General features: G+C 46.4%; 1 protein-coding gene across 1 annotated transcript in view; it reads right to left on the bottom strand.

Annotated features, from left to right (window-relative positions):
- LOC116976465 (adenylate cyclase type 8-like) overlaps window positions 1-22,407 on the bottom strand; it is a 91,810-nt gene that overhangs the window by 47,760 nt on the left and 21,643 nt on the right. The window contains exons 5-7 of the mRNA XM_033026358.1: window positions 15,238-15,365; window positions 13,901-14,059; window positions 1,756-2,089 (exon numbers count right to left, since the gene is read on the bottom strand). Of these exons, the coding sequence (XP_032882249.1) occupies window positions 1,756-2,089; window positions 13,901-14,059; window positions 15,238-15,365 (621 nt within the window). The remainder of the gene's footprint in view (window positions 1-1,755; window positions 2,090-13,900; window positions 14,060-15,237; window positions 15,366-22,407) is intronic.

Raw genomic sequence — 22,407 nt, 5'->3', positions numbered from 1 at the left:
ACAGGGACCTCACTGGGGGCCCCCCTCGCGACCGGAAGGCAACACCGACCACCACTTAGTGGTAGGGAGCGTCGCACTGTGGGAGGGGCAGTACTGAGGGAGCGCTGCATCACTGTCGCAATCCCAAACCCATCGTCCCCATCCCACAATCTCCATCCCCGCCCTGACACTCCGCCACCCAAGGTGTTGTAGATATTGTCGAAGCCATGGTTTAGAGCAGGGGTCGGCAACCAATGGCCCACAGACCGGATCCAGCCCCTAACCCAAAATCATCCGGCCCGCAGGCGTATTTTTTTTCAATTAGTTTTCGTGACCTGGGAACTGCAGCCAGTCCCGGGGCACGCAGGTGATCTGGGCGCTAGAGCCAGTCCCGGGGCATGCGAGGGACCTGGGAACTGCAGAAAACGAATTGAAAAACAACAGCAAGTATCACACGGTACACAAAAATGCTGGAGAAACTCAGCGGGTGCAGCAGCATCTATGGAGCGAAGGAAATAGGCGACATTTCGGGCCGAAACCCTTCTTGCAAGTATCACACTATGGCGATAGATGTGGCCCGCCCTCCGCTCACAGACATGGGTACTGGCCCCGATGCAGAACAAGGTTGCCAACTCCTGGTTTAGAGCTATGATTTGGATGAGAATGTAGAAGACATGATTAGTAATATTGGACATAACACTGAAGTGGGTGGTATTGTAGATGGTGAAGATGGTTATCAAAATGACAGCAGCATCTTGATCGGTTGGGCAAGTGGGCAGAGCTACAGTTACTGGAGTTGAATGCAGATAAGTGTGAGGTGTTGCATTTTGGAAATTGACACCAGGGCACGACCTTCACCATGAATGGCAGGGCCAGGGGGGTGTTGTGGAGCAGAGGGGTCTACAAGTACAGGTACATAATCCCAGGTAGATGGGGTGGACAAGATGGCCTTCGGCACATTAGCCTTTATCACACAGGGTATTGAGTCAGGTATTTGGGATGTTATCTTCTTGGACACGCTAGAGGCAGGAAACATGTTCCCGATGTTGGGGGAGTCCAGAACCAGGGGCCACAGTTTAAGAATAAGGGGGAGGCCATTTAGAACAGAGATGAGGAAAATCTTTTTCACTCAGAGTGGTGAATCTGTGGAATTCTCTGCCTCAGAAGGCAGTGGAGGCCAGTTCTCTGGATGCTTTCAAGAGAGAGTTAGATAGAGATAAAGATAGCGGAGTCAGGGGATACTGTATACTTGTATTTATACTTATGCATTTCAAATATGTATGTCATGTTTTATACTTTGGCAATATAACAATGTTTTTTTATCATGCCAATAAAGTTTTAAATTGAAAAATTGATTGGATATGGGGAGAAGGCAGGAACGGGGTACCGATTGGGGATGATCAGCCATGATCACATTGAATGGTGGTGCTGGCTCGAAGGGCCAAATGGCCTACTCCTGCACCTATTGTATATTGTCTAAAAGCAGAGGTCATACATTGAAGGCAAGAGGGGAAAGATTTAAAAGGATCCTGATTTAAAAGGCAGCTTTTTCGGATGGATAGCGGTGGGTATATGGAATGAGCTGCCAGTGGACTATAACAACATTTGAAAGACACTTGGACAGGTACATGGGTGATACGCAGGCAGGTGGGATCAGTGTTGGTCAGCATGGGCAAGTTGGGCCGCGGAGCCTGTTACCGTGTTGTACCACTCTATGCCATAGCCAGTCTAGGGGTGAAGTGAGTGCCTCCCATCCTGTCCCAGCGTGTTACTCACTTTGTTCAAGCTCATGATCCTGTCGAAGGGGTGATCCAGCCTCCAGGGAGCGTTGGTCTTATTCATATGGTGCAGGTTACTATCAAGCTTCTGGGCACTGCTGCGGAGAGCCTCTGTCCTCCTGTTAGCAAGCAGTAATCTCTGGGGGATATTGGGCTCTTTGTTCAGGCTCGACTGCCTTCGCTCGGACACGGGTAAAACCGATGGCCGCTTGATGAAGTAGGTCAGGATATTGTACTTTGCCAACACTGCATTCCGTTCACTGCCAAAACCCTCCTCAGTTTCATAATGACCTTCTAAGCAGTTCAAGGTCGCTTCAGAGATATGGATTCGCCTGAGACACAACAGGTGATATTTATTAACTAACCCTTACTTCAATATCAATTCTCAATTTTCTTGCCAAATGTATATAGATAATTTTAATCTTTTATCACTATTTCAGCCCTTTTTTTGTTCTGAATCTGTCTGTCTGTTGAACAGAAGTGGACCACTCAACATCCCTGCCATTGACTCAGATCACAGCTAATTTCATTGTAACCTCAGTTCTGTATTCCAATGTATCTCTGGTCACCTATCACCACTTTGCTTATCAATAATCTACCCAAGTGTCTTAATAGTATTTAAAGGCCCTGCTTTCACCACCCTAGTGGTGATGAGTAAGTGGATAGGAGAAAGATGGAACATTTGGTTGAGAGGTGATGTATCAAGCTGCTGCATAAAGTCAACCATACCAAGGAACTGTGTAAGGAAGGAACTACGCATTCTGGTTGAAAACAAAAATAGACACAAAAAACTGGAGTAACTCAGCAGGTCAGACTGAAAAAGGGTCAAGACCCGAAACGCCACCTATTCCTTTTCTCCAGAAACGCTGCCTGACCCGCTGAGTTACTCCAGCTTTTTGTGTCTAAAGGGCCTGTCCCACTTGGGCATCATTTGCGCGTCATAATTTACACGTCACGACGCGCACATGGCACGTGGTGGTGTAGGCAGTGACGCGCAAATGACCCCCATGTGTGACAGGCCCTTAAGACCAAGAAACTACTCATTAACTTCAGAAAGAGGTAGTTGAGAGACCACACCACCACCTGGTGGGTCAGCGATGGAGAGAGTTAGCAGCTTCAATGTTCTGGACCTTTCCTGGGCCCAGTTCATGGATGCAATCACAAATGCGGCTCACCAGCAACTCTACCTTCTCACAAGGTGAAAGAGATCCAGCGTGTCATTAAATACCTAACAAACGTCTACAGGTGCACTGTAGAAAGTAGCAATGTTACAAAATTTTGAGATTTTAAAAATCAAGTCTGTAATTTATCCCATCAGATAAAGCATAAAAATAAGTTTAATTTGACACCTAATTCACTTTCATATCTCAAGTATTTAAAAAGTTATGGCCATTTTCATACTCGGAAATGAGCATCTTGTTCCCTATTGATTTTCTATGGACATAACAAAAAAGCTGTGATCGTGAACAGTCAAAAGCCCATAACTTTCTTAAAAATTAAGAGAACTGAATGAAATTTTCAGTTATCATAGATTGAAGCATTCTGAAACAAATATAAAATAATCTTACTTGGATTACCTGAAATTAAAGCATATAATTAGTTAGTTACCTAATTGTAGCTAATTTCAGACTTCAATTACTAGATCTAAACATCTATCCATTTCTTAATAAATGATTAACATTTTTAAATAGCCTAAATGTCCAAATAATATTCACAAATAATTCACAATAAAACATGATTTTAAAATCTCATTTACATTAATTTATAGACCAAATGGAAGGAATTTAGTGTTCAATTGCTGTAAATAAATGCCCATTTAAATCAGCTTTCCAGTGGGTTCCTGTAGAACGCGCTGGTTTAGAACGTTCACATTGCGGTAGATTTGTGCCCCAAATGCCGAGAAAAATACTGCGCGATATAATGGGCCCAAAATGAGCTACTCGCAATATTAAACTTTGTGGAAAGGGTTCTTTAGAAGCCCTTTTTAATGTAAAAATATACAGCCTAACTTCAGATATTTGCTTTATGAGACCCTGCGGTTGCTGGCGGTCGCGGGTTTAGAGATTGATTTTTAAACTACTATAACTATTATACGAGGCCTTTAAAACTAATAATAGCTTTTGCGACGGGGTCTTCCAGCGATTTTTCGTTAATAATTAACTAGGCTGAACATCTTCGATTTGAACAGCCTAGAGAAAATCGCGTTTTAAACCCGCCCCCCTCTAAACGGCGCCAAAATCGCGCACACCCGCAGCAGCAGATTTTCAACGACGCTTCAGGTAGGCTTTGCAACATACCTATAGAAAGTATCCTGGATGAGTATGACCGTTCCAACACATAGGAATAGTCCCAACCCTAACAGTACATTGAAAATGGAACACGACAGATAGGAGAGAGAGTTGTTTGGTTGTGTTGATGCAACAACAAGCTCTCGCTCACTGTCAACAATATCAAGCGATTCTTGCTTTCTCTAATTATGCTAAAGAGGCAAGAATGTTTAATTGCCATATGTACTGACAACGGAGCAATTACATTCCTCTGTGCAGCAGCTTAACCAGCCAGTAACCCATACACATAGTTAATATCTTCTTATCTTAGGCCCCCCTCGGTCATGGCTGACCATGGGTGTCTCCAGGGTTGGAGGACGCCAGTGCGTGACTTTGTTTAACGTGGGGAGACTGGTGCACAGACAGCCAACACACTGTCCTTGACAGATCTGGGTCAGGATCCAGTGGCATGGTGTCCAAGACGACCGTAGACCCTTTTCTGCTGCAGCCTTCATCCCCCTTCCCAGCCATTGTGACGCTCCACTAAGGTCAGCCATCATCCTCCGCCTGTTCCACCGTTGAGGTCTTGGTTGGATTGCTCTTTGTCAGAGACCTCCCCCCTCGACCTTACCGCTAAGGGTGGCCCTACCAGGAGCATAGCTCCAGACGGCATCGCTCTCAGGATCTCAGGACCACACAAGCTTCTCCACTACGACAAGGTGACAATCCACGGATATATATCATATGCAAAATATTCAATAAATTAATAAGCCTAATACTAGTGCAAAACAAAACCTGGTATCCAAAGTGCTACACAGAAGTCTTTTGTCTTTTTGTTTTGCACAACCCTCTTTCTTTTAGAATTCTTTGTGTTATTTATACATATTAGAATTAGAATTAGAATTTCTATATTTGTCATTCAAAAACAAGTTTGAACAAAATGTTGTTACCATGCAGTCATAACAGTAAAAAGGCAACAAAATGCACAATTAACACAATTTAACACAAACATTCATCACAGTGAATCTCCTCCAGCCACCTCTTCACTGTGATGTAAGGTAAAAAAAGACATCTCTTCCTTGCTTCTTCTCTCACGGTCAGGCAGTCAAACTGCTGTGTCGAGGTGATCGAGGCTCTCGATGTTGAAGCCGCTGCCGGGCGATGGAAGATCCCACGGCCGATTATAAGCCATGCCTGGTGATGAAAGGCCCCGCGAACGGGCCGATTCAAATTGCGAACAGGGCGGTCGAAGCTGCTGTTGCTGGAGCTTCCGAAAATCGGTCACCAACCAGGGACCTGCGAGCTCCTGATGATACAGTCCACAGGGCCCACGGCTGAGGCCTCCGTAGCTCCGAAGTCGGGTTGCAGCTGCAATCGCAGCGCCACCACAACCTACAAAGTCAGCCAGCTCCGTGATGGTAAGTCCACAGGCTCTGTGACCAGAGCCCTCAAGGTCGATTCCAGTTGGGCCCTCAAGGCCGCCAGCTTCTCGATGTTAGGCCTCAACACGAATGGAGATATGACATGGAAAAGGTTGCATCCCCGTTGAAGGAAGAGATAACCCCCCTCCCCCCACATCTATATTACTAAAAGTCTGATCTTGACCGCTTTTGTCCCGCTGTGGTGTGATTTCCAAGAGAACGCCGTCACCAACGGCCGTCATTTTTTGCCACCTCGCTCAGAGCCTCCTTCCGCCTTCCGGGACTGGATGATTTTTCCCATCGATGAAAAATCAGAGAGATATTAATGGGTTTTTTTAAATTGCCATTCTCTCTGCTGCCCCTGCTGGTGGGAGGGGGGAGGAACTATAAAACCCGGAAGTGGTGTGCCTCACTCAGTCTCTGCAAGATGGAGGAAGCCAAAGGGTTACGTCTCTCTGAGCTCTGAATAACACTGAACACATGTCTACTCAACTGTGAGTCCCCTTAATGTGGTTTGAAAATGAAAATATGGTTGGTTTGAAGTAAAAAGACACTGCCTGCAAATGGTTGTTTGGGTGCTTTGGGTTGAAGTAAAAAGGCACTACTGCAAATGGTGGTTTGGGTACTCTGGCTTGAAGTTAAAAGGCACTACTGCAAATGGTGGTTTGGGTACTCTGGCTTGAAGTTAAAAGGCACTACTGCAAATGGTGGTTTGGGTGGTTTGGCTTGAAGTTAAAAGGCACTACTGCAAATGGTGGTTTGGGTGGTTTGGGTAACTTCCTGTTTGCACTGTATATTGATTTTAGATAAAACGCTACCACCTACCGCTGTGATTTTTGGCCATCTTACTCAGTCCCCCTCTGCTCAGCAGGTGCAGAGGATTCTTCCCATCAATGAAAAATAAAAGTGTTATTAGTGTTTAAAAAATGTTGAGAATCTCTCTCCTGTCAATCACGCCGTGAAGGCCACACCTTTTCCGGTGGGAGGGGGAGGGGTTATAAAACCCGGAAGTGTGGGTGTAGCTCAGTCTCTGCATGATGGGGGAGGGAGAGGCCATGACTGTCTGAGGTGTGAATCAACTGAACACACTGAATGTCTACTGAACTGTGAGTTTGGTGTTTTGTGTGGTTTTATGGTGGTTTCACCCTGCATGAAATGGTATGAAGCTGCATTTGAATTTGGTGGCCTTGCACCCTGCTTGAAATGGAATGAAACTGCATTTGAATTTGGTGGCCTTGCACCCTGCTTGAAGTGGTATGAAACTGCACTGAATTTGGTGGCATTGCACCCTGCTTGAAGTGGTATGAAACTGCACGAATTTGGTGGCCTGCACCCTGCTTGAAGTGGTTGGAAACTGCACTTGAATTCGGTGGCCTTGCTCCCTGCTCGAAGTGGTAAGAAACTGCTTGAATTTGGTGGCCTTGCACCCTGCTTGAAATGGTAGGAAAATGGATTTGAATTTGGTGGTCTTGCACCCTGCTTGAAATGGAATTTCAAGGAAGAGCCATGAGTCAACTGCCAGCCCACCAGCCGTGAGTGAGCTGCAAGCAGATCAGGCTTGGGGGACTGAGCTGCCACCCCAAGAACCCATACCAGCACTCCTGAAAGCCCCCCCACTGGCCACCAATATTGGAATTGGTGGAGAGGTGGAATATTGCATCGGGGGACCAGCCCTCCCGTGTGAACATAGGACCCAACGGGTTCCACTTAGTCTAGTAATCTATATAATTAAAAGTCTAAACTTGACCACGTCCTGTTTGCACTGTACATTGATTTTAGAAAAAACGCTACCACTTACGGCTGTGATTTGTCGCCATCTTACTCAGAGTTCCCCTCCAGCTGTCAGGGCCAGAGGATTTTTCCCATCGATGAAAAATAAAAAAATGAATTTTTAAAAAATGTTGAGATTCTCTCTCCTGTCATTCATGCCATTAAGGCCACGCCCCTTCTGGTGGGAGGGTGGAGGGACTATAAAACCCAGAAGTGTGGACGTGCCTCAGTCTCTGCAAGATGGGGAGCGAGAGGTCACGACTCTCAGTCTGAGCTGTGAATAACATTGATCACTAAACCGTGAGCGTGGTTTTACTGACCTGTGAGTGCCCTTAATGTGGTTTGAAAATGAAGTTTGAAAATGAAAATGTGATTTGAAAATGAAGTTTGAAAATGAAAATGTGATTTGAAAATGAAGTTTGAAAATGAAAATGTGGTTGGTTGTAAATGAAAATGTGGTTGGTTTGAAAATGAAAGTGTGGTTTGAAAATATATATAATTTTAATCTTGACCACTTCCTGTTCGCACTGTATATTGATTTTTAGAAAAAAATAATTTGGTGGCCTTGCAACCCTGCTTGAAATGGCATGAAACTGCACTTGAATTTGGTGGCCTTGCACCCTGCTTGAAATGGTATGAAACTGCACTTGAATTTGGTGGCCTTGCACCCTGCTTGAAGTGGTATGAAACTGCACTTGAATTTGGTGGCCTTGCACCCTGCTTGAAGTGGTAGGAAACTGCACTTCAATTCGGTGGCCTTGCTCCCTGCTTGAAGTGGTATGGAGCTGCACTTGAATTTGGTGGCCTTGCACCCTGCTTGATGTGGTACGAAACTGCACTTGAATTTGGTGGCCTTGCACCCTGCTTGAAATGGTAGGAAAATGGATTTGAATTTGGTGGTCTTGCACCCTGCTTGAAATGGAATTTTACGGAATAGCTGTGAGTGAGTGAGCTGCCCGCCCAATAATCCATTCGGCCCACAATTTCCATACTAGCCCTCTGGAAACCAGTCCCTTCAGCCCACAACACCCATACTAGCACTCCAGAAAGCCCCCCCCACTGGCCATCAATATTGGAATTGGTGGAGAGGTGGTATATTGCGTTGGGGGACCAGCCCTCCCGTGTGAACATGGGACCCAATGGGTCCCACTTAGTCTAGTACACAACTAAAAATAGACTAAAACATATATCTAACATTTTACTTCGGAGTCACGTGAGTGAATACGTGAAGAGCCTGCCAGGACGCATGCGTGTCCATATCGTCTATCGCATTGCGTTACGACTAGCAGGGTGGACGTGATTCTCCTGCCAGCAACAGACCTGAGGTAAGTTTTTTTTTAAACTTTCCAGGTTTACATCTTCTTGCAGGAACCTCTACTTAGAGGTCCTGCTAAAAGTCCAGGGCGAAGACGGGACGGAGGGGAGACCCCAGTCATGAACTTCAGGGAACCCCGGTCACGGGGAATTCCGCCCACGGACCTAGGCGCTCGGAAGACCGCGGAATGCAGGTAGCGAGCGGCGGTGAATTCACCTTTGAGCCGCACCGTAGACTGCGGGATGCAGGGAGCGGGCGGCGGTAAGTCGACTAGCGAGCCGCTTGTAAAACTAGCGGCTTCATATACCCCCCCCCCGAAGCAGGATAACCTCCCCCACGACTTTGTAAATCGCGGCTATCCCTTTTATTGGGACCGCGTGGATATCCCGGCTGTAGTTACTGCGGGGATACCCAGATCAGGGGAAGGGGGGGGGGGGGGAAGCCCCGACTGGAGAACATCGCGGAGAAGCCCTGCTAGAAGGGACAACGGAGAAAAAGCTCGGGGGAGAAATAACCCGACAATGGAAGCCTTTCTACAAGGACCACAGAGGAGCTGGTGAAAGATTAAAGGCCCTACAACCAGGACAAAGGTCTTTTTTAGGCCACAGCCCAGAACGGCCTTCCTGGAAGATGCGCCAACCCCGTACTCAAGCTCCTCTACCTCCCAGGAGCAAAGTGCAAAATCATGCACACATGGTTGAGGCAGCTCCTGGGTCGGGCTGCATAAGTCCTCCCATTCGGATAAAGGTATGGAGCCACATCGATGATGTCTCCTGTCACGGATACAAGTTGGTAATATTAAACTGGTTTGAATATTTACACTGGTTTGGGATAACATAAGATTAGTTTATACTGCACATAGGTATGGTTGGAGTTGCCTTTCAAGGCAGGCTCACAATAATGGGATGTGGACTGATCATTGTCAACAGCCTCAACCCGCATGTGCAGTATAGACATTTCTGAATAACTTCCATGTGATCATTTCCGCTCACAGGGTTGAAGATATTTGAAATTTAACTGGGTGAGGCAAAATTGGACTCAGAAGCGTTGCAAAATGGGCTAACTCCAGTTTCCAGATTATTTACCAAATCACTACAATCAGTGCTTCGACTGCACAGAGCTAACAAATAAGTGGCATGGCCAATCTGGATGATATTGAACATACTGTATTTTACTAAATTAGCCTTATCAGCAACATAGCTATATTTGAGAAATTGGTTCTCACCCGTCCAGTTAAATTTAAATTAAGTTGATACTAACTGAAACTATTGATTATTGGGATACAATCAATCCATTTATTTGTCTGGGATCAGCTCTGAGACAAAAGATTAGACCTCTGCTATTTTCAGCTGAAACTATCAAAGTCACAATGATGGACAGCTTTGCTCCACTAAAACCTCTCATCCATAAATCTTCAGTCATTTCCAAACTGATGCTATTGCCCAAAGATGGGAAATTTACTAATACCATCTCTAGTTACGGAGGCAGATGGGATTAGCATGAGTTATCAAGTGTTCAGTCATGGTATCAACTGCCAATGGACACCAGGTGCATTCTGTGCATTAAAGGGTGTGTGGATATGCATATACTGCATGCACAAGTCCAAGGTGATACACTTTGGTGGTGGTATATGTTAATCACAAAGGTACAATCAAATCAAAGTATCCGGTGATAGTTTTACCTAACCGCATTTAGCACTGATGTATTATTATGCAAAATCAATGACAACACAGAATGAATGTGCGATCACAAAGTATTTAATGACATTGTGGATCGATGGAACACTAACAATTGAGATGTTTGCATCCAGGCTCAATCAACAGTTGGAGGGTGCATTCTCGCTACACTAGGGAGGAATGTTCTTTTATGTCTTCCTCCATTTGGCCTTTGCTAGACGGGTCTTGCAAAATTCAGCAAGATTCCCGCTTCCGGGTTTTCATCGTGCCTGCCTGGGTTATATACCTATGGCTCCCGCTGAGGCGGGGAATGAGCATAAAACCTTACATGGTTATTTCCGGATAAAAAAGATGCTGGTTCAGTTGTGATGTTGAAACCATCCTCTGCATGATATAATCAATCATCGACTTACAGTCTCTGAGAGACCGTTTCCTGCGGTTCGGGTTGTCAAACCATAAGCATTAGGAGTGCTCACTGCAGATTGCAGGGATAGCACCAAATAGCAGCAATCTGCATAGGAGATGGGAAGTATTGTTTATGCTTCTTTATGTTTAACTCGGCACGGATGACTGACACATTGAAATTCAGTTTTATGGGATTATAACATTAAGTTAATATTCCATTACAGTGCCTGAAATACCTCATCATCATTTGGCTGCAGAGACCATAAACCACTCTGTTCGGTCTCACCCTCTGACATCTAGATTATAAGGGTATCGTCAACCTAAAACCTCCCAGGCCCAGGGACGCAGAGATATGGTTTGTTAACATTGTGCTACGTCACTTCGCCGATGGGCAGCAGCAACATCCCTGTCCATGGTCAAACTCACGTACTAGTAGTTATGCCATGGCGCTGAATACAGCGCTATGGGTCCAGTCATTGCTACACTGGATAGGATGATCATATCTGCGGGCTATAATAACATGTTTTGTTTATGATTAGTCAAGCAGAGTAGACAGGGACACAAGACCAAACTAGATGTTGCACATCCCATGGACCTTGGGTTGCGTGTGATCACGCATCTACACCAGTATGTCAAGGTTCCTAAGACAGCAATATTGTTAGTTACATAAAACCTCATTAGAAGGAAACTACGAACCTTCTCCAGAGGGTTATATGGGTCTGGCATATACAGGAATGAACATTGACATTTTGAGTCTCACTCCACCAGGACCGCAACACCTCAGCAGCAGGGATGGACCACACCCTAGCAGCTGCAGGATGGTCAAACTATTGATCTGTCCAAATATTCAGAATAAACCTATTGCCAGATCAGGGGGTATTTGCCAACTCTATGTTAGGTATGGTTCATACTTCCTCCAGGTTGAGGGAGGTTACTATTGCCACTATTGTTCATTAATAGCATCAACATGTCTATATCTATGTCATGTCTGAATGCATTCTTAGTGTTTACTCATCATTGGCCTACTGATGCAGTGTATGACGCCTGGACTCGTTTCCAAGGCATGAAATCACAGAGCTTTAAAATCTTCACGTAGTCACTCACGTGACTCCGAAGTAAAATAGTAAGATTAAACGAGAACTTACCAGTTTGAAGTTTGATCTTTATTTTATGAGGATTAACGTTGAGGGATTACGTGCCCTCCACGCCCACCCTCGATCATAACGTTCAACTGGTATCCTATTTCTCTAATCTTACTATGTTCAGTTCATTTACTGTTGTCTGTGATTTCACACCGCTGCTTTGAAGCTTGATACGCATGCGTCCTGGCGGGTTCTTCACGTAATCCCTCAACGTTACTCCTCATAAAATAAAGATCAAACTTCAAACTGGTAAGTTCTTGTTTAATCTTACTATTAACGATAAGATAAAGAAAGAAAGAAAAAAGACAGGGACTGCAGGCGAGCCGCAGCTACTAGGAGCCGCCATCTAAATTCTAATTCTAACTTGCCAAATTACATCACTTTGCACTTGTTAGAGTTAAATTCAATTTGCCAATCCTTTGTCTGGATTCCAAGTTGATCGAATAAGCTTAGACCTTAATGTAACCTTAGACAGCCTCCTTCACTCTTAACCACACCACAAATGTTGCTGTCATCTGCAGTCTTACTACTCATTCAAGCTACATCCATTCCAAACCATTAATGCATGTATATGGCAGACAGCAGGATATCCACCACAGTTCCCCGAGGCCTACCATCTCAGAACCAACCCTCTACTACCACACTGGTTCCTTCTGACAAGCAACATTTGCCTACATATTTGCTCCTCTAGCTCCTGTCGACTGGGTAGGGTCCAACCGGGAAAAGTAATCCTTCCATTCCTTCCACAGATGCTGCCTGACCTGCTGAGTTCCTCCAGCGCTTTGTATTTTACTCTAGATTCCAGCACCCAATGACCCTTGCATCTCCTGTTAAGAAACATAGAAACATAGACAATAGGTGCAGGAGACCATCCGGGCCTTCGAGCCAGCACCGCCATTCAATGTGATCATGGCTGATCATCCAAAATCAGTACCCCATTCCTGCTTTCTCCCCATACCCCCTGATTGAATTGAATTGATTGAACTGAATACATTTTATTAGCTAGGTATGTACACATACAAGGAATTTGCCTTGGTGCTTTGCTCACAAGTAACAACACCACATACAGTAAACCATTAAGAATAAAACATTATAAGTTAAACATGTGAAGAATTAAATAAAATAGCAGAGCGCAAGGGGGCTACAGACTTTTGGTTATTGAGTAGAGCAACTACTCGTGGGGAAAAAAACAGTTTTTATGTCTGGCTGTGGCAGCTTTGACTTCCAGAGGGAAGTGATTCAAAGAGTTTGTGGCCAGGGTGAGAGGGGTCAGAGATGATCTTGCCCGCTCGCTTCCTGGCCCTTGCAGTGTACAGTTCGTCAATGGGGGGAAGGTTGCAGCCAATAACCTTCTCTGCTGATCGGACGAATCGCTGCAGCCTCCAGGTGTCATGCTTGGTGGCTGAGCCAAACCAGACCATGATGGAGAAGGTGAGAACAGACTCTACGATGGCCGTGTAGAATTGGGCCATCATTGCCTGTGGCAGATTGTGCTTCCTCAGCTGCCGCAGGAAGCACATCCTCTGTTGGGCCTTTTTGACTGTGGAGTTGATGGTGGCCTGCCAATTAAGATTTAAGGTCCCTGGAGATGATGGTTCCAAGGAAATTAAATGACTCCACAGATGTGACTGTGGTGTTGTTGATGGTGAGTGGGGGGTGGAGGTGGGGGGGGGAAGGGGGAGCTCTCCTAAAGCTTCCGTTAGACCTTAGATTCTGTTCCTAAGATTATCTAATGCCCCTGTCCCACTTAGGAAACCTGAACGGAAACCTCTGGAGACTTTGCGCCCCACCCAAGGTTTCTGTGCGGTTCCCAGAGGTTCCCGGAGGTTTTTGTCAGTCTCCCTACCTGCTTCCACTACCTGCAACCTCCGACAACCACCTGCAACCTCCGGGAACCGCACGGAAACCTTGGATGGGGCGCAAAGTCTCCAGAGGTTTCCGTTCAGGTTTATTAAGTGGGACAGGGGCATTAACTCTCCATTGAAAACATCCAGTGAATCAGCCTCCACTGCCTTCTGTGGCAGAGAATTCCACAACTCTCTGGATGAAAACGTTTTTCCTCATCTCAGTCCTAAATGGCCTCCCCCTTAATATTAAACTGTGACCCTTCCACCTTTCCTGTTGCTCCCAGTGAAGTGAATATTTACCCAGGATGGCCGGAGCTCTCCATCTCATCTGCAATGTGTACATCGAGTGACCAGACGTCAAACTGCCACTTGCGCAGCCCCAGCACACCACACAGGACGAAGCCCGAGTGGATTCCAATCCGCATGTCGATGTCTGAGCGGCAACACAAGCGGATATTCCTAAACAACAGAGAAATGCAGCTGTCAGATTCATCGTCACCACATTCCAGGACCCAACACCCCAACACATTCCCAATGCGTACATGTTTGTAGGCTATAATTAGCTTGGTGTATCTGTAAACTGTCCCTCGTGTGTGTAGAATAGTGTTAATGTGCGGGGATCGCTGGTCGGTGTGGATCCGGTGGGCCGAAGGGCCTGTTTCGTTCGCACTGTATCTCTAAACTAAACTGAACTAAACATGGATCCACCATTAGATTAGATTCGTTTTATTGTCATTCAGACCTTTCGGTCTGAACGAAATTTCGTTTCCCTGCAGTCATACATATAATAAAAAATGACAAAAACACACAATCAACACAAATTTAACATCCACCACAGTGAGTTCACCAAACACCTCCTCACTGTGATGGAAGGCAAAATCTTAAAGTCTCTGTCTCGTCTCTCTTTGTTCTCCCTCTGCGCAGAGGCGATCCAGGCTCCAGATGTTGTGACCCCACCGGGTGATGGTAAATCCCACGGCTCAACCGTGCTCCGCGAACTCCGCGGGTGGTCGCTGCCGCCGCCCCGGTTCCGGGGGCCGAGTGGGGTCTCCGCTGCCGCCGCCACGGTTCCGGGGCCGAGTTGGGTCTCCGTTGCCGCTGCCGCTGCCGCCGCCGCACCAGTGGCTTGCTGATTGCTGCCTGACCGCTCGTTTGTCGTACCCATCTCTCTTCTAGACTTGCAGTCCTCATGCTGGGTCCCGGCCTGAAATGTTGACTACCTCTTTGGTATGTGGGAGGTAACTGGAGCAGTCACGGGGAAAGGCTAAGTGGACACAGACAGAACCTGCAAACTCCACCCAGACAGAACCTGGGTCATTGTTGCTGGAGCAGGGTGTCAGAGCAATCCATCAGCCACGGTCCTGTTGAATGGTGGGGTCAATGTGAGCAACCAAATGTTTCCATTTCTTCTGTTCCTACATTGGAATCATTTTTGAAAGCAACTCACTGGCTATTAATCAGTTGGGGATGTCTCTGGTGTGAAGGATATGCACATCTTATCTTTCCCTCGGAATCAAATCCCAGTGAATGGCAACTTTACAGATACAGTGAAATGGCCAGACAGACATGTGTCGCTAGTGCTGTCTCGGCAAGTGTTGAGTGAGTGCTATCCCAGTCGAGGGGCTTTGCATCCTTACCGGATAGCAGTGATCATTCCCAGTCCCAGCTCCACGCAGCAGTGAGCATGGTCAGCGCGGGGCTCAGGTATGCCCGAAACCGCATAGTAGCAATCGCCAAGAATCTTAATTCGTAAGCAGGAGTTCGCCTGTGAAGCAGAAGATGGAGGAGCTCACTCGACTGTCCCAGTACCCATTCCTGCTGCAGCACAACCTCAGTCTGCATTCAGTCACTGCTTTGCTGTGCCTTAATGACTCCGATGCTGTGTCTAATGTCGCTAAACATGAGACAGAGGAGTCTTTCAGCTCAGATTATCCCTAGCTATCTGACCCACCAGATCTACCAGAGTACACAGGGATCCTTCCTGCCTCCCCCACTGGGCGGTACTATCATCACTGGCTTTGTGCTGCGCCAGTTTCAGGAAGAGTGGGGTGTCCATGTGCATCTTTGAGGAAGTAAATAGCAGGACAGACAAAGGAGAGCCAGTAGATGTTATTTACCTAGATTTTCAGAAAGCCTTTGATAAGGTGCCACACATGAGGCTGCTAAGGAAGATGAGAGCCCACGGTATCAAAGGGCAGATACTAGCATGGATAGCAGGTTGGCTGGATGGCAGAAGGCAAAAAGTGGCAATAAAGGGGGCTTTCTCTGGTTGGCTGCCAGTGACTAGCGGAGTTCCGCAGGGGTCGGTGCTGGGGCCGCTACTCTTCACGTTGTATATTAATGATTTGGACGAGGGGTTTGAAGGCTTTGTGGCCAAGTTTGCGGATGATATGAAAATAGATGGAGGGGCAGGTAGTGTAGAGAAAGCAGGGACTCTGCAGAAGGACTTGGACAGGTTGGGAGAGTGGGCAGAGAAGTTGCAGATGGAATACAATGTAGCAAAGTGTGGAGTCATGTGTTTTGGTAGTAGGAATAAAGGCGTAGACTATTTTCTAAATGGGGTGAGAATGCGGAAATCAGATGTGCAAAGGGACTTAGGAGTGCTGGTGCAGGGTTCCCAAAAAGTTAATCTGCAAGTCTATATTCCTTGGAGTGCAGGAGGATGAGGGGTGATCTTATAGAAGTGTATAAAATCACGAGAGGAATAAATCGGGTAGATGCACAGAATCTCTTGCCCAGAGTGGGGGAATTGAGGACCAGAGGACACAGGTTCAAGATTACTTTTCCACAGAAAAGGCGATGGGTACATGGAACAAGCTGCCAGAGGAGGTAGACACAAAATACTGGAGTAACTCGGCGGGACAAGCAACATGTTTAAGAAGGAACTGCAGATGCTAGAAAATCGAAGGTAGACAAAAATGCTGGAGAAACTCAGTGGGTGCAGCAGCATCTATGGAGCGAAGGAAATAGGCAACGCTTCGGGCCAAAACCCTTCTTCAGACTGATGGGAGGGGGGGCAGCAAGGGATAACGGAATTGGAAGAATTCAATGTTTATGCCACTAGGATGCAGACTACCCAAGCGGAATATGAGGTGCTGTTCCTCCTATTTCCGGTGTTGCTCGTTCTCGCCATGGAGGAGGCCCAGGACAGAGAGGTTGGATACTGAATGGGAGGGGTAGTTGAAATGCTGAGCCACCGGGAGGTCAGGTTGGTTAGTGCGGACCGAGCGGAGGTGTTCGGCGAAACGATCGCCAAGCCTACGCTTGGTCTCACCGATGTAGATCAGCTGACATCTAGAGCAGCGGATGCAATATATGAGGTTGGAGGAGATACAGGTGACATCTCTGGAGGGAAGGAATGGGTGACGTTTCAGGTCGAGACCCTTCTTCAGATGTCTTCAGTCTCGACCCGAAACCTCACCCATTCCTTCTCTCCAGAGATGCTACCTGTCCCGCTGAGTTACTCCAGCATTTTGTGTCTACCTTCGATTTAAACCAGCATCTGCAGTTCTTTCCTATACATCCTGCCAGAGGAGGTAGTTGAAGCTGGGACTATCCCAACGTTTAAGAAAAAGTCAGACAGTTACATGGATAGGGCAAGTTTGGAAAGATAGGTACCAAACATAGGAAGGTGGGACGAGTGTAGCTGGAACATTTTAGCCAGTGTGGGCAAGTTGGGCTGAAGGGCCTGTTTCCACACAGTATCACTCCATGACTGCAAGTCAAATAAGTAGTAAAGAACGAAAACGTAATACGAGCATCTATTTCAAGAGGGCTTGTATACAAAAACAGGGATGTAATGTTGAGGCTCTATAAGACGCTGGTCAGGCCATATTTGGAATATTGTGAGCAATTTTGGGCACCATATCTGAGGAAGGATGTGCTGGCTCTGGAGAGGGTCCAGAGGAGGTTTACAAGAATGATCCCAGGAATGCGTGGGTTAACGTATGATGAGCACTTGTCGGCACTGGGCCTGTACTCGCTGGAGTTTAGAAAAATGAGGGGGGACCTCATTGAAACATACAGAATAGTGAAAGGCTTGGATAGAGTGGATGTGGAGAGGATGTTTCCACTAGTGGGAGAGTCTAGGACCAGAGGTCATAGCTTAAAGGAGATGCGGGGAAATTTCTTTAGTCAGAGGGTGGTGAATCTGTGGAATTTTTTGCTACAGAAGGCTACGGAGGCCAAGTCAGTGGATTCTTGATTAGTACAGGTGTCAGATGTTATGGGTAGAAGGCAGGAGAATGGGGTTAGGAGGGAGAGATAGATCAGCAATGATTGAATGTGCCTGTACATACTCGCTAGAATTTAGAAGGGGTTGGACAGGCTAGATGCAGGAAGATTGTTCCCGATGTTGGGGAAGTCCAGAACAAGGGGTCACAGTTTAAGGATAAAGGGGAAATCTTTTAGGACAGAGATGAGAAAAACATTTTTCACTCAGTGAATCTGTGGAATTCTCTGCCACAGAATGTAGTTAAGGCCAGTTCATTGGCTATATTTAAGAGGGAGTTAGATGTGACCCTTGTGGCTAAAGGGATCAGGGGGTATGGAGTGAAGGCAGGTACAGGATACTGAGTTGGATGATCAACCATGATCATGTTGAATGGTGGTGCAGGCTCGAAGGGCCGGATGGCCTACTCCTGCACCTATTTTCTATGTTTCTATATTTGATGGGCCAAATGGCCTAATTCTACTCCTATTCCTTATGACGTTATGACCTATTGGACCTCCACATTCCCTACACGACAACCCCAGCTGCCTGCACAAGCTGCTTGCTGGATGAGGGCCGAAGTTGTCCTGGACCAGGGCTTTGTGTCTCACTGCAAGGGGCTAGGGGTTAAGTTACAAAGAAATGTCTTCACCCAGGTGTTGATGTATCTTCGAAATTGTAGCCTCAGCAGGCTACAATGGAGGCTATTTACGCGCCCTGTTTAAGATGGATTTTGGGGTAAAACAAGGGCTACGAATGATGCAGGAAAATGGTGTTGAAATTGAAGAAGCCACCTCCTGCTTTCATTGAATGGCAGAGCAGGTATGGTCTTTTCATGCATTACTTCTAGTGTTCTCAAACTTATACAAAAGTACGGAATTAGAAGGGCCAAGAGGAGCCTGAAAATGTCAGATTAAAGAAAGTCCCAGAGTGATACAGCAGGTAAATGGGTCCAACGCCCACACCGGCCAACGTGTCCCATCTACACTAGTCCCACCTGCCTGCATTTGGCCCATATCCTTCTAAACCTGTTCTATCCATGTACCTGTCTCAATATTTCTTGAACGATGCCTGAACTACCTCCTCTGGCAGCTTGTTCCATTCACCCACCACCCCGCACGTCCCTAATAAATCCTTCCCTCCCCCCACACCTTAAACCTATATCCTCTGGTTCTCAATTACCCTACTCTGGGCAAGAGACTGTGATCTATTCGTCGCATGATTTTATACATCTCTTTAAGATCACCCTTCATCCTCCAGTGCTCTAAGGAATAGAGTCCCAGCCTACTCAACCTCACACCCTCTAGTCCTGGCAACATCCTCGTAAATCTTCTCTGAACCCTTTCCAGCTTGACAACATCTTTCCTGTGTTATGGTGCCCAAAAATGAACACAGTACTCTAAATGCGGCCTCACCAAAGTCTTGTATAACTGCAACATTGCCTCCCAACTTCTATACTCAATATAAGTAGGAAAGAACTGCAGATGCTGGTTTAAATCGAAGGTCGACACAAAATGCTGGAGTAACTCAGTGGGAGAGGCAGCATCTCTGGAGAGAAGGAATGGGATGGGAGAACATTGGCTTCTCTAACTTCAAATAGCCTTTGCTTTCCCTCTCTCTCCATCCCCTCCCCCCCTTCCCAGTTCTCCCACCAGTCTGACTGTCTCCGACTACATTCTATCTCTGTCCCGCCCTCTCCCCTGACATCAGTCTGAAGAAGGGTCTCGACCCGAAACGTCACCCATTCCTTCTCTCCAGAGATGCTGCCTGTCCCACTGAGTTACCCCAGCATTTTATATCTACCTTCTATACTCAATACTCTGATTGAGGAAGGCCAATATGCCAAAAGCCTTTTTGAACAGCCTATCTCCCTGCAACACTTTCGAGGAACTATGTACCAGCACTCCTAGATCCCTCTGCTCTACAACACTCCCCAGAGCCCTGCCCTCGTCAGACTTCTCAAAATGCAACACCTCACATTTCTGTGCAGTAAATTTTCTGCATCCTTTGTGCAGATATCACAATAATCCTCATATTTTTCTGTATCATTTCTCTGCATCTTTTACGAGGATGTTGCCAGGACTTGAGGGTCTGCTGTTTAGGGCGAGGTTGAGTAGGCTGGGACTCTATTCCTTGGAGCGCAGGAGGATGAGGGGAGATTTTATAGAGGTGTATTACATCTTGAGAGACAATAGACAATAGACAGTAGGTGTAGGAGTAGGCCATTCAGCCATTCAAGCCAGCACCACCATTCAATGTGATCTTGGCTGATCAGCCCCAATCAGTACCCCGTTCCTGCCTTCTCCCCATATCCCCTGACTCCTCTATCTTTAAGAGCTCTATCTAGCTCCCTCTTGAAACTATCCACAGAACCGGCCTCCACCGCCCTCTGAGGCAGAGAATTCCACAGACTCACAACTCTCTGTGAGATAAAGTGTTTCCTCGTCTCCGTTCTAAATGGCTTACCCCTCATTCTTAAACTGTGGCCCCTGATTCTGGACATCGGGAACATGTTTCCTGCCTCTAGCATGTCCAAACCCTTAACAATCTTATCTGTTTCAATAAGATATCCTCTCATCCTTCTAAACTCCAGAGTGTATAAGCCCAGCTGCTCCATTCTCTCAGCATATGACAGTCCCGCCATCCCGGGAATTAACCTTGTAAACCTACGCTGCACTCCCTCAATAGCAGGAATGTCCTTCCTCAAATTAGGGGACTAAAACTGCACACAATACTCCAGGTGTGGTCTCACTAGGGCCCTGTACAACTGCAGAAGGACATCTTTGCTCCTATACTCAACTCCTCTTGTTATGGCCAACATGCCATTAACTTTCTTCACTGCCTGCTGTACCTGCATGCTTACTTTCATAGACTGATGAACAAGGACCCCCAGATCCTGTTGTCCTTCCCCTTTTCCCAACTTGACACCATTCAGTTAATAATCTGCCTTCCTGTTTTTGATACTAAAGTGTATAACCTCACATTTATCCACATTAAACTTTATCTGCCATGCATCTGCCCACTCCCCCAACCTGTCCAAGTCACCCTGCATTCTCATAGCATCATCCTCACAGTTCACACTGCCACCCAGCATTGTGTCATCTGCAAATTTGCTAATGGAAGAGGAATAGATTGGGTAGATGCACAGACTCTCGGGCCAAGAGTAGGTGAATTGAGGACCAGAGGACATTGGTTTAAGGTGAAGGGGGAAATATTTAATAGGAGTCTGAGGGGTAACTTTTTCACACCAAGGATGGTGGATGTATGGAACAAGTTGCCAGAGGAGGCAGTTGAGGCTGGGACTATCGCAACATTTCAGCAACAGTTAGACATGGATAGGACAGGTTTGGAGGGATATGGACCAAATGCAGGCAGGTGGGACTGGTGTAGCTGGGACATGTTGGCTGGTGTGGGCAAGTCTGCCAAAGGGCCTGTTTCCACACTGTATCACTTGATGAATAACCATTCCTCAGCACACCTGGCCAATCGATCAAGGTCCTGCTGCAATTTTTCACAACCATCTTCACTATCTGCAAAACCACATACTTTTGTATCATCTGCAAACTTGCTAATCTTGCCCTGTATGTTCTCATCCAAATCATTGATGTAGATGACAAACAGTAACAGGCCCAGCACTAAACCCTGAGGCACACCACTAGTCACAGGCCTCCAGTCACAGAAGCAACCTTTCACCATCACCCTCTGCTTCCTTCCATGGAGCCAATTTTCTATCCATTCAGCTATCGCTCCTTGGATCCGATGCGATCTAACCTTCCAGAGCAGCCTACTTGTCGAATGTTTTGCTGAAATCCATGTATACAACATCTACAACTCTGCTCTCATCAACCTTTCTGCTGACATATTTGGATAAAAAAACTCAGATTCGTGGACACGACTTTACATGTACAAAACCATGCTGACTATCCCTAATCACCATTGGTCCATCTAAATACATGTTTATCTTATCCGTCAGAATATTCTCCAGCAGCTTCCCCAACACAGATGTCGGGCTCCCTGGCTTGTAGTTCATAGGCTTTTCCCTTGACTAGAGGCACAATAGTGCCACCCTCCATTCTTCCGGCAACTCCCCTGTATTTAATGACAACTCATTAATCTCACCCGCTCTCTCTCTGGTTACCCTTTATGTACTTATGAAATGTCTTGTGATTATCCTCAATGCCAGATCTATCTCTTGTCCCCTTTTTGCTTTCCTGATTTCCTTTGATAGCTTGCTAATTCATTCCCAAAACTCCTCCAGGGACACCCTTGCTTCTATCTACGTTGGTAAAGCAGCAGATTGCTGTTTGTATTGGTATACACCCTGTTCCCATCACAGCATAAGACCCTTCCTACTCCAACCTTCTTAATGGGACAGGAACGCCTGCTTTCTTCGATTGTGTGAGCACACTCCTTCTTCAGTTGTACAGAGCCCCAGTGAGACCACACCTGGAGTATTGTGTGCAGTTTTGGTCCCCTAATTGGAGGAAGGACATTCTTGCTATTGAGGGAGTGCAGCGTAGGTTTACAAGGTTAATTCCTGGGATGGCGGGACTGTCATACGCTGAGGGAATGGAGCAACTGGGCTTGTATACTCTGG

Source organism: Amblyraja radiata, chromosome 8 (assembly GCF_010909765.2).
Source record: "Amblyraja radiata isolate CabotCenter1 chromosome 8, sAmbRad1.1.pri, whole genome shotgun sequence".
Lineage (NCBI taxonomy): Eukaryota > Metazoa > Chordata > Chondrichthyes > Rajiformes > Rajidae > Amblyraja > Amblyraja radiata.
Note: the sequence above shows the minus strand (reverse complement) of the source record. Positions and strands in the feature narration are given on the sequence as shown.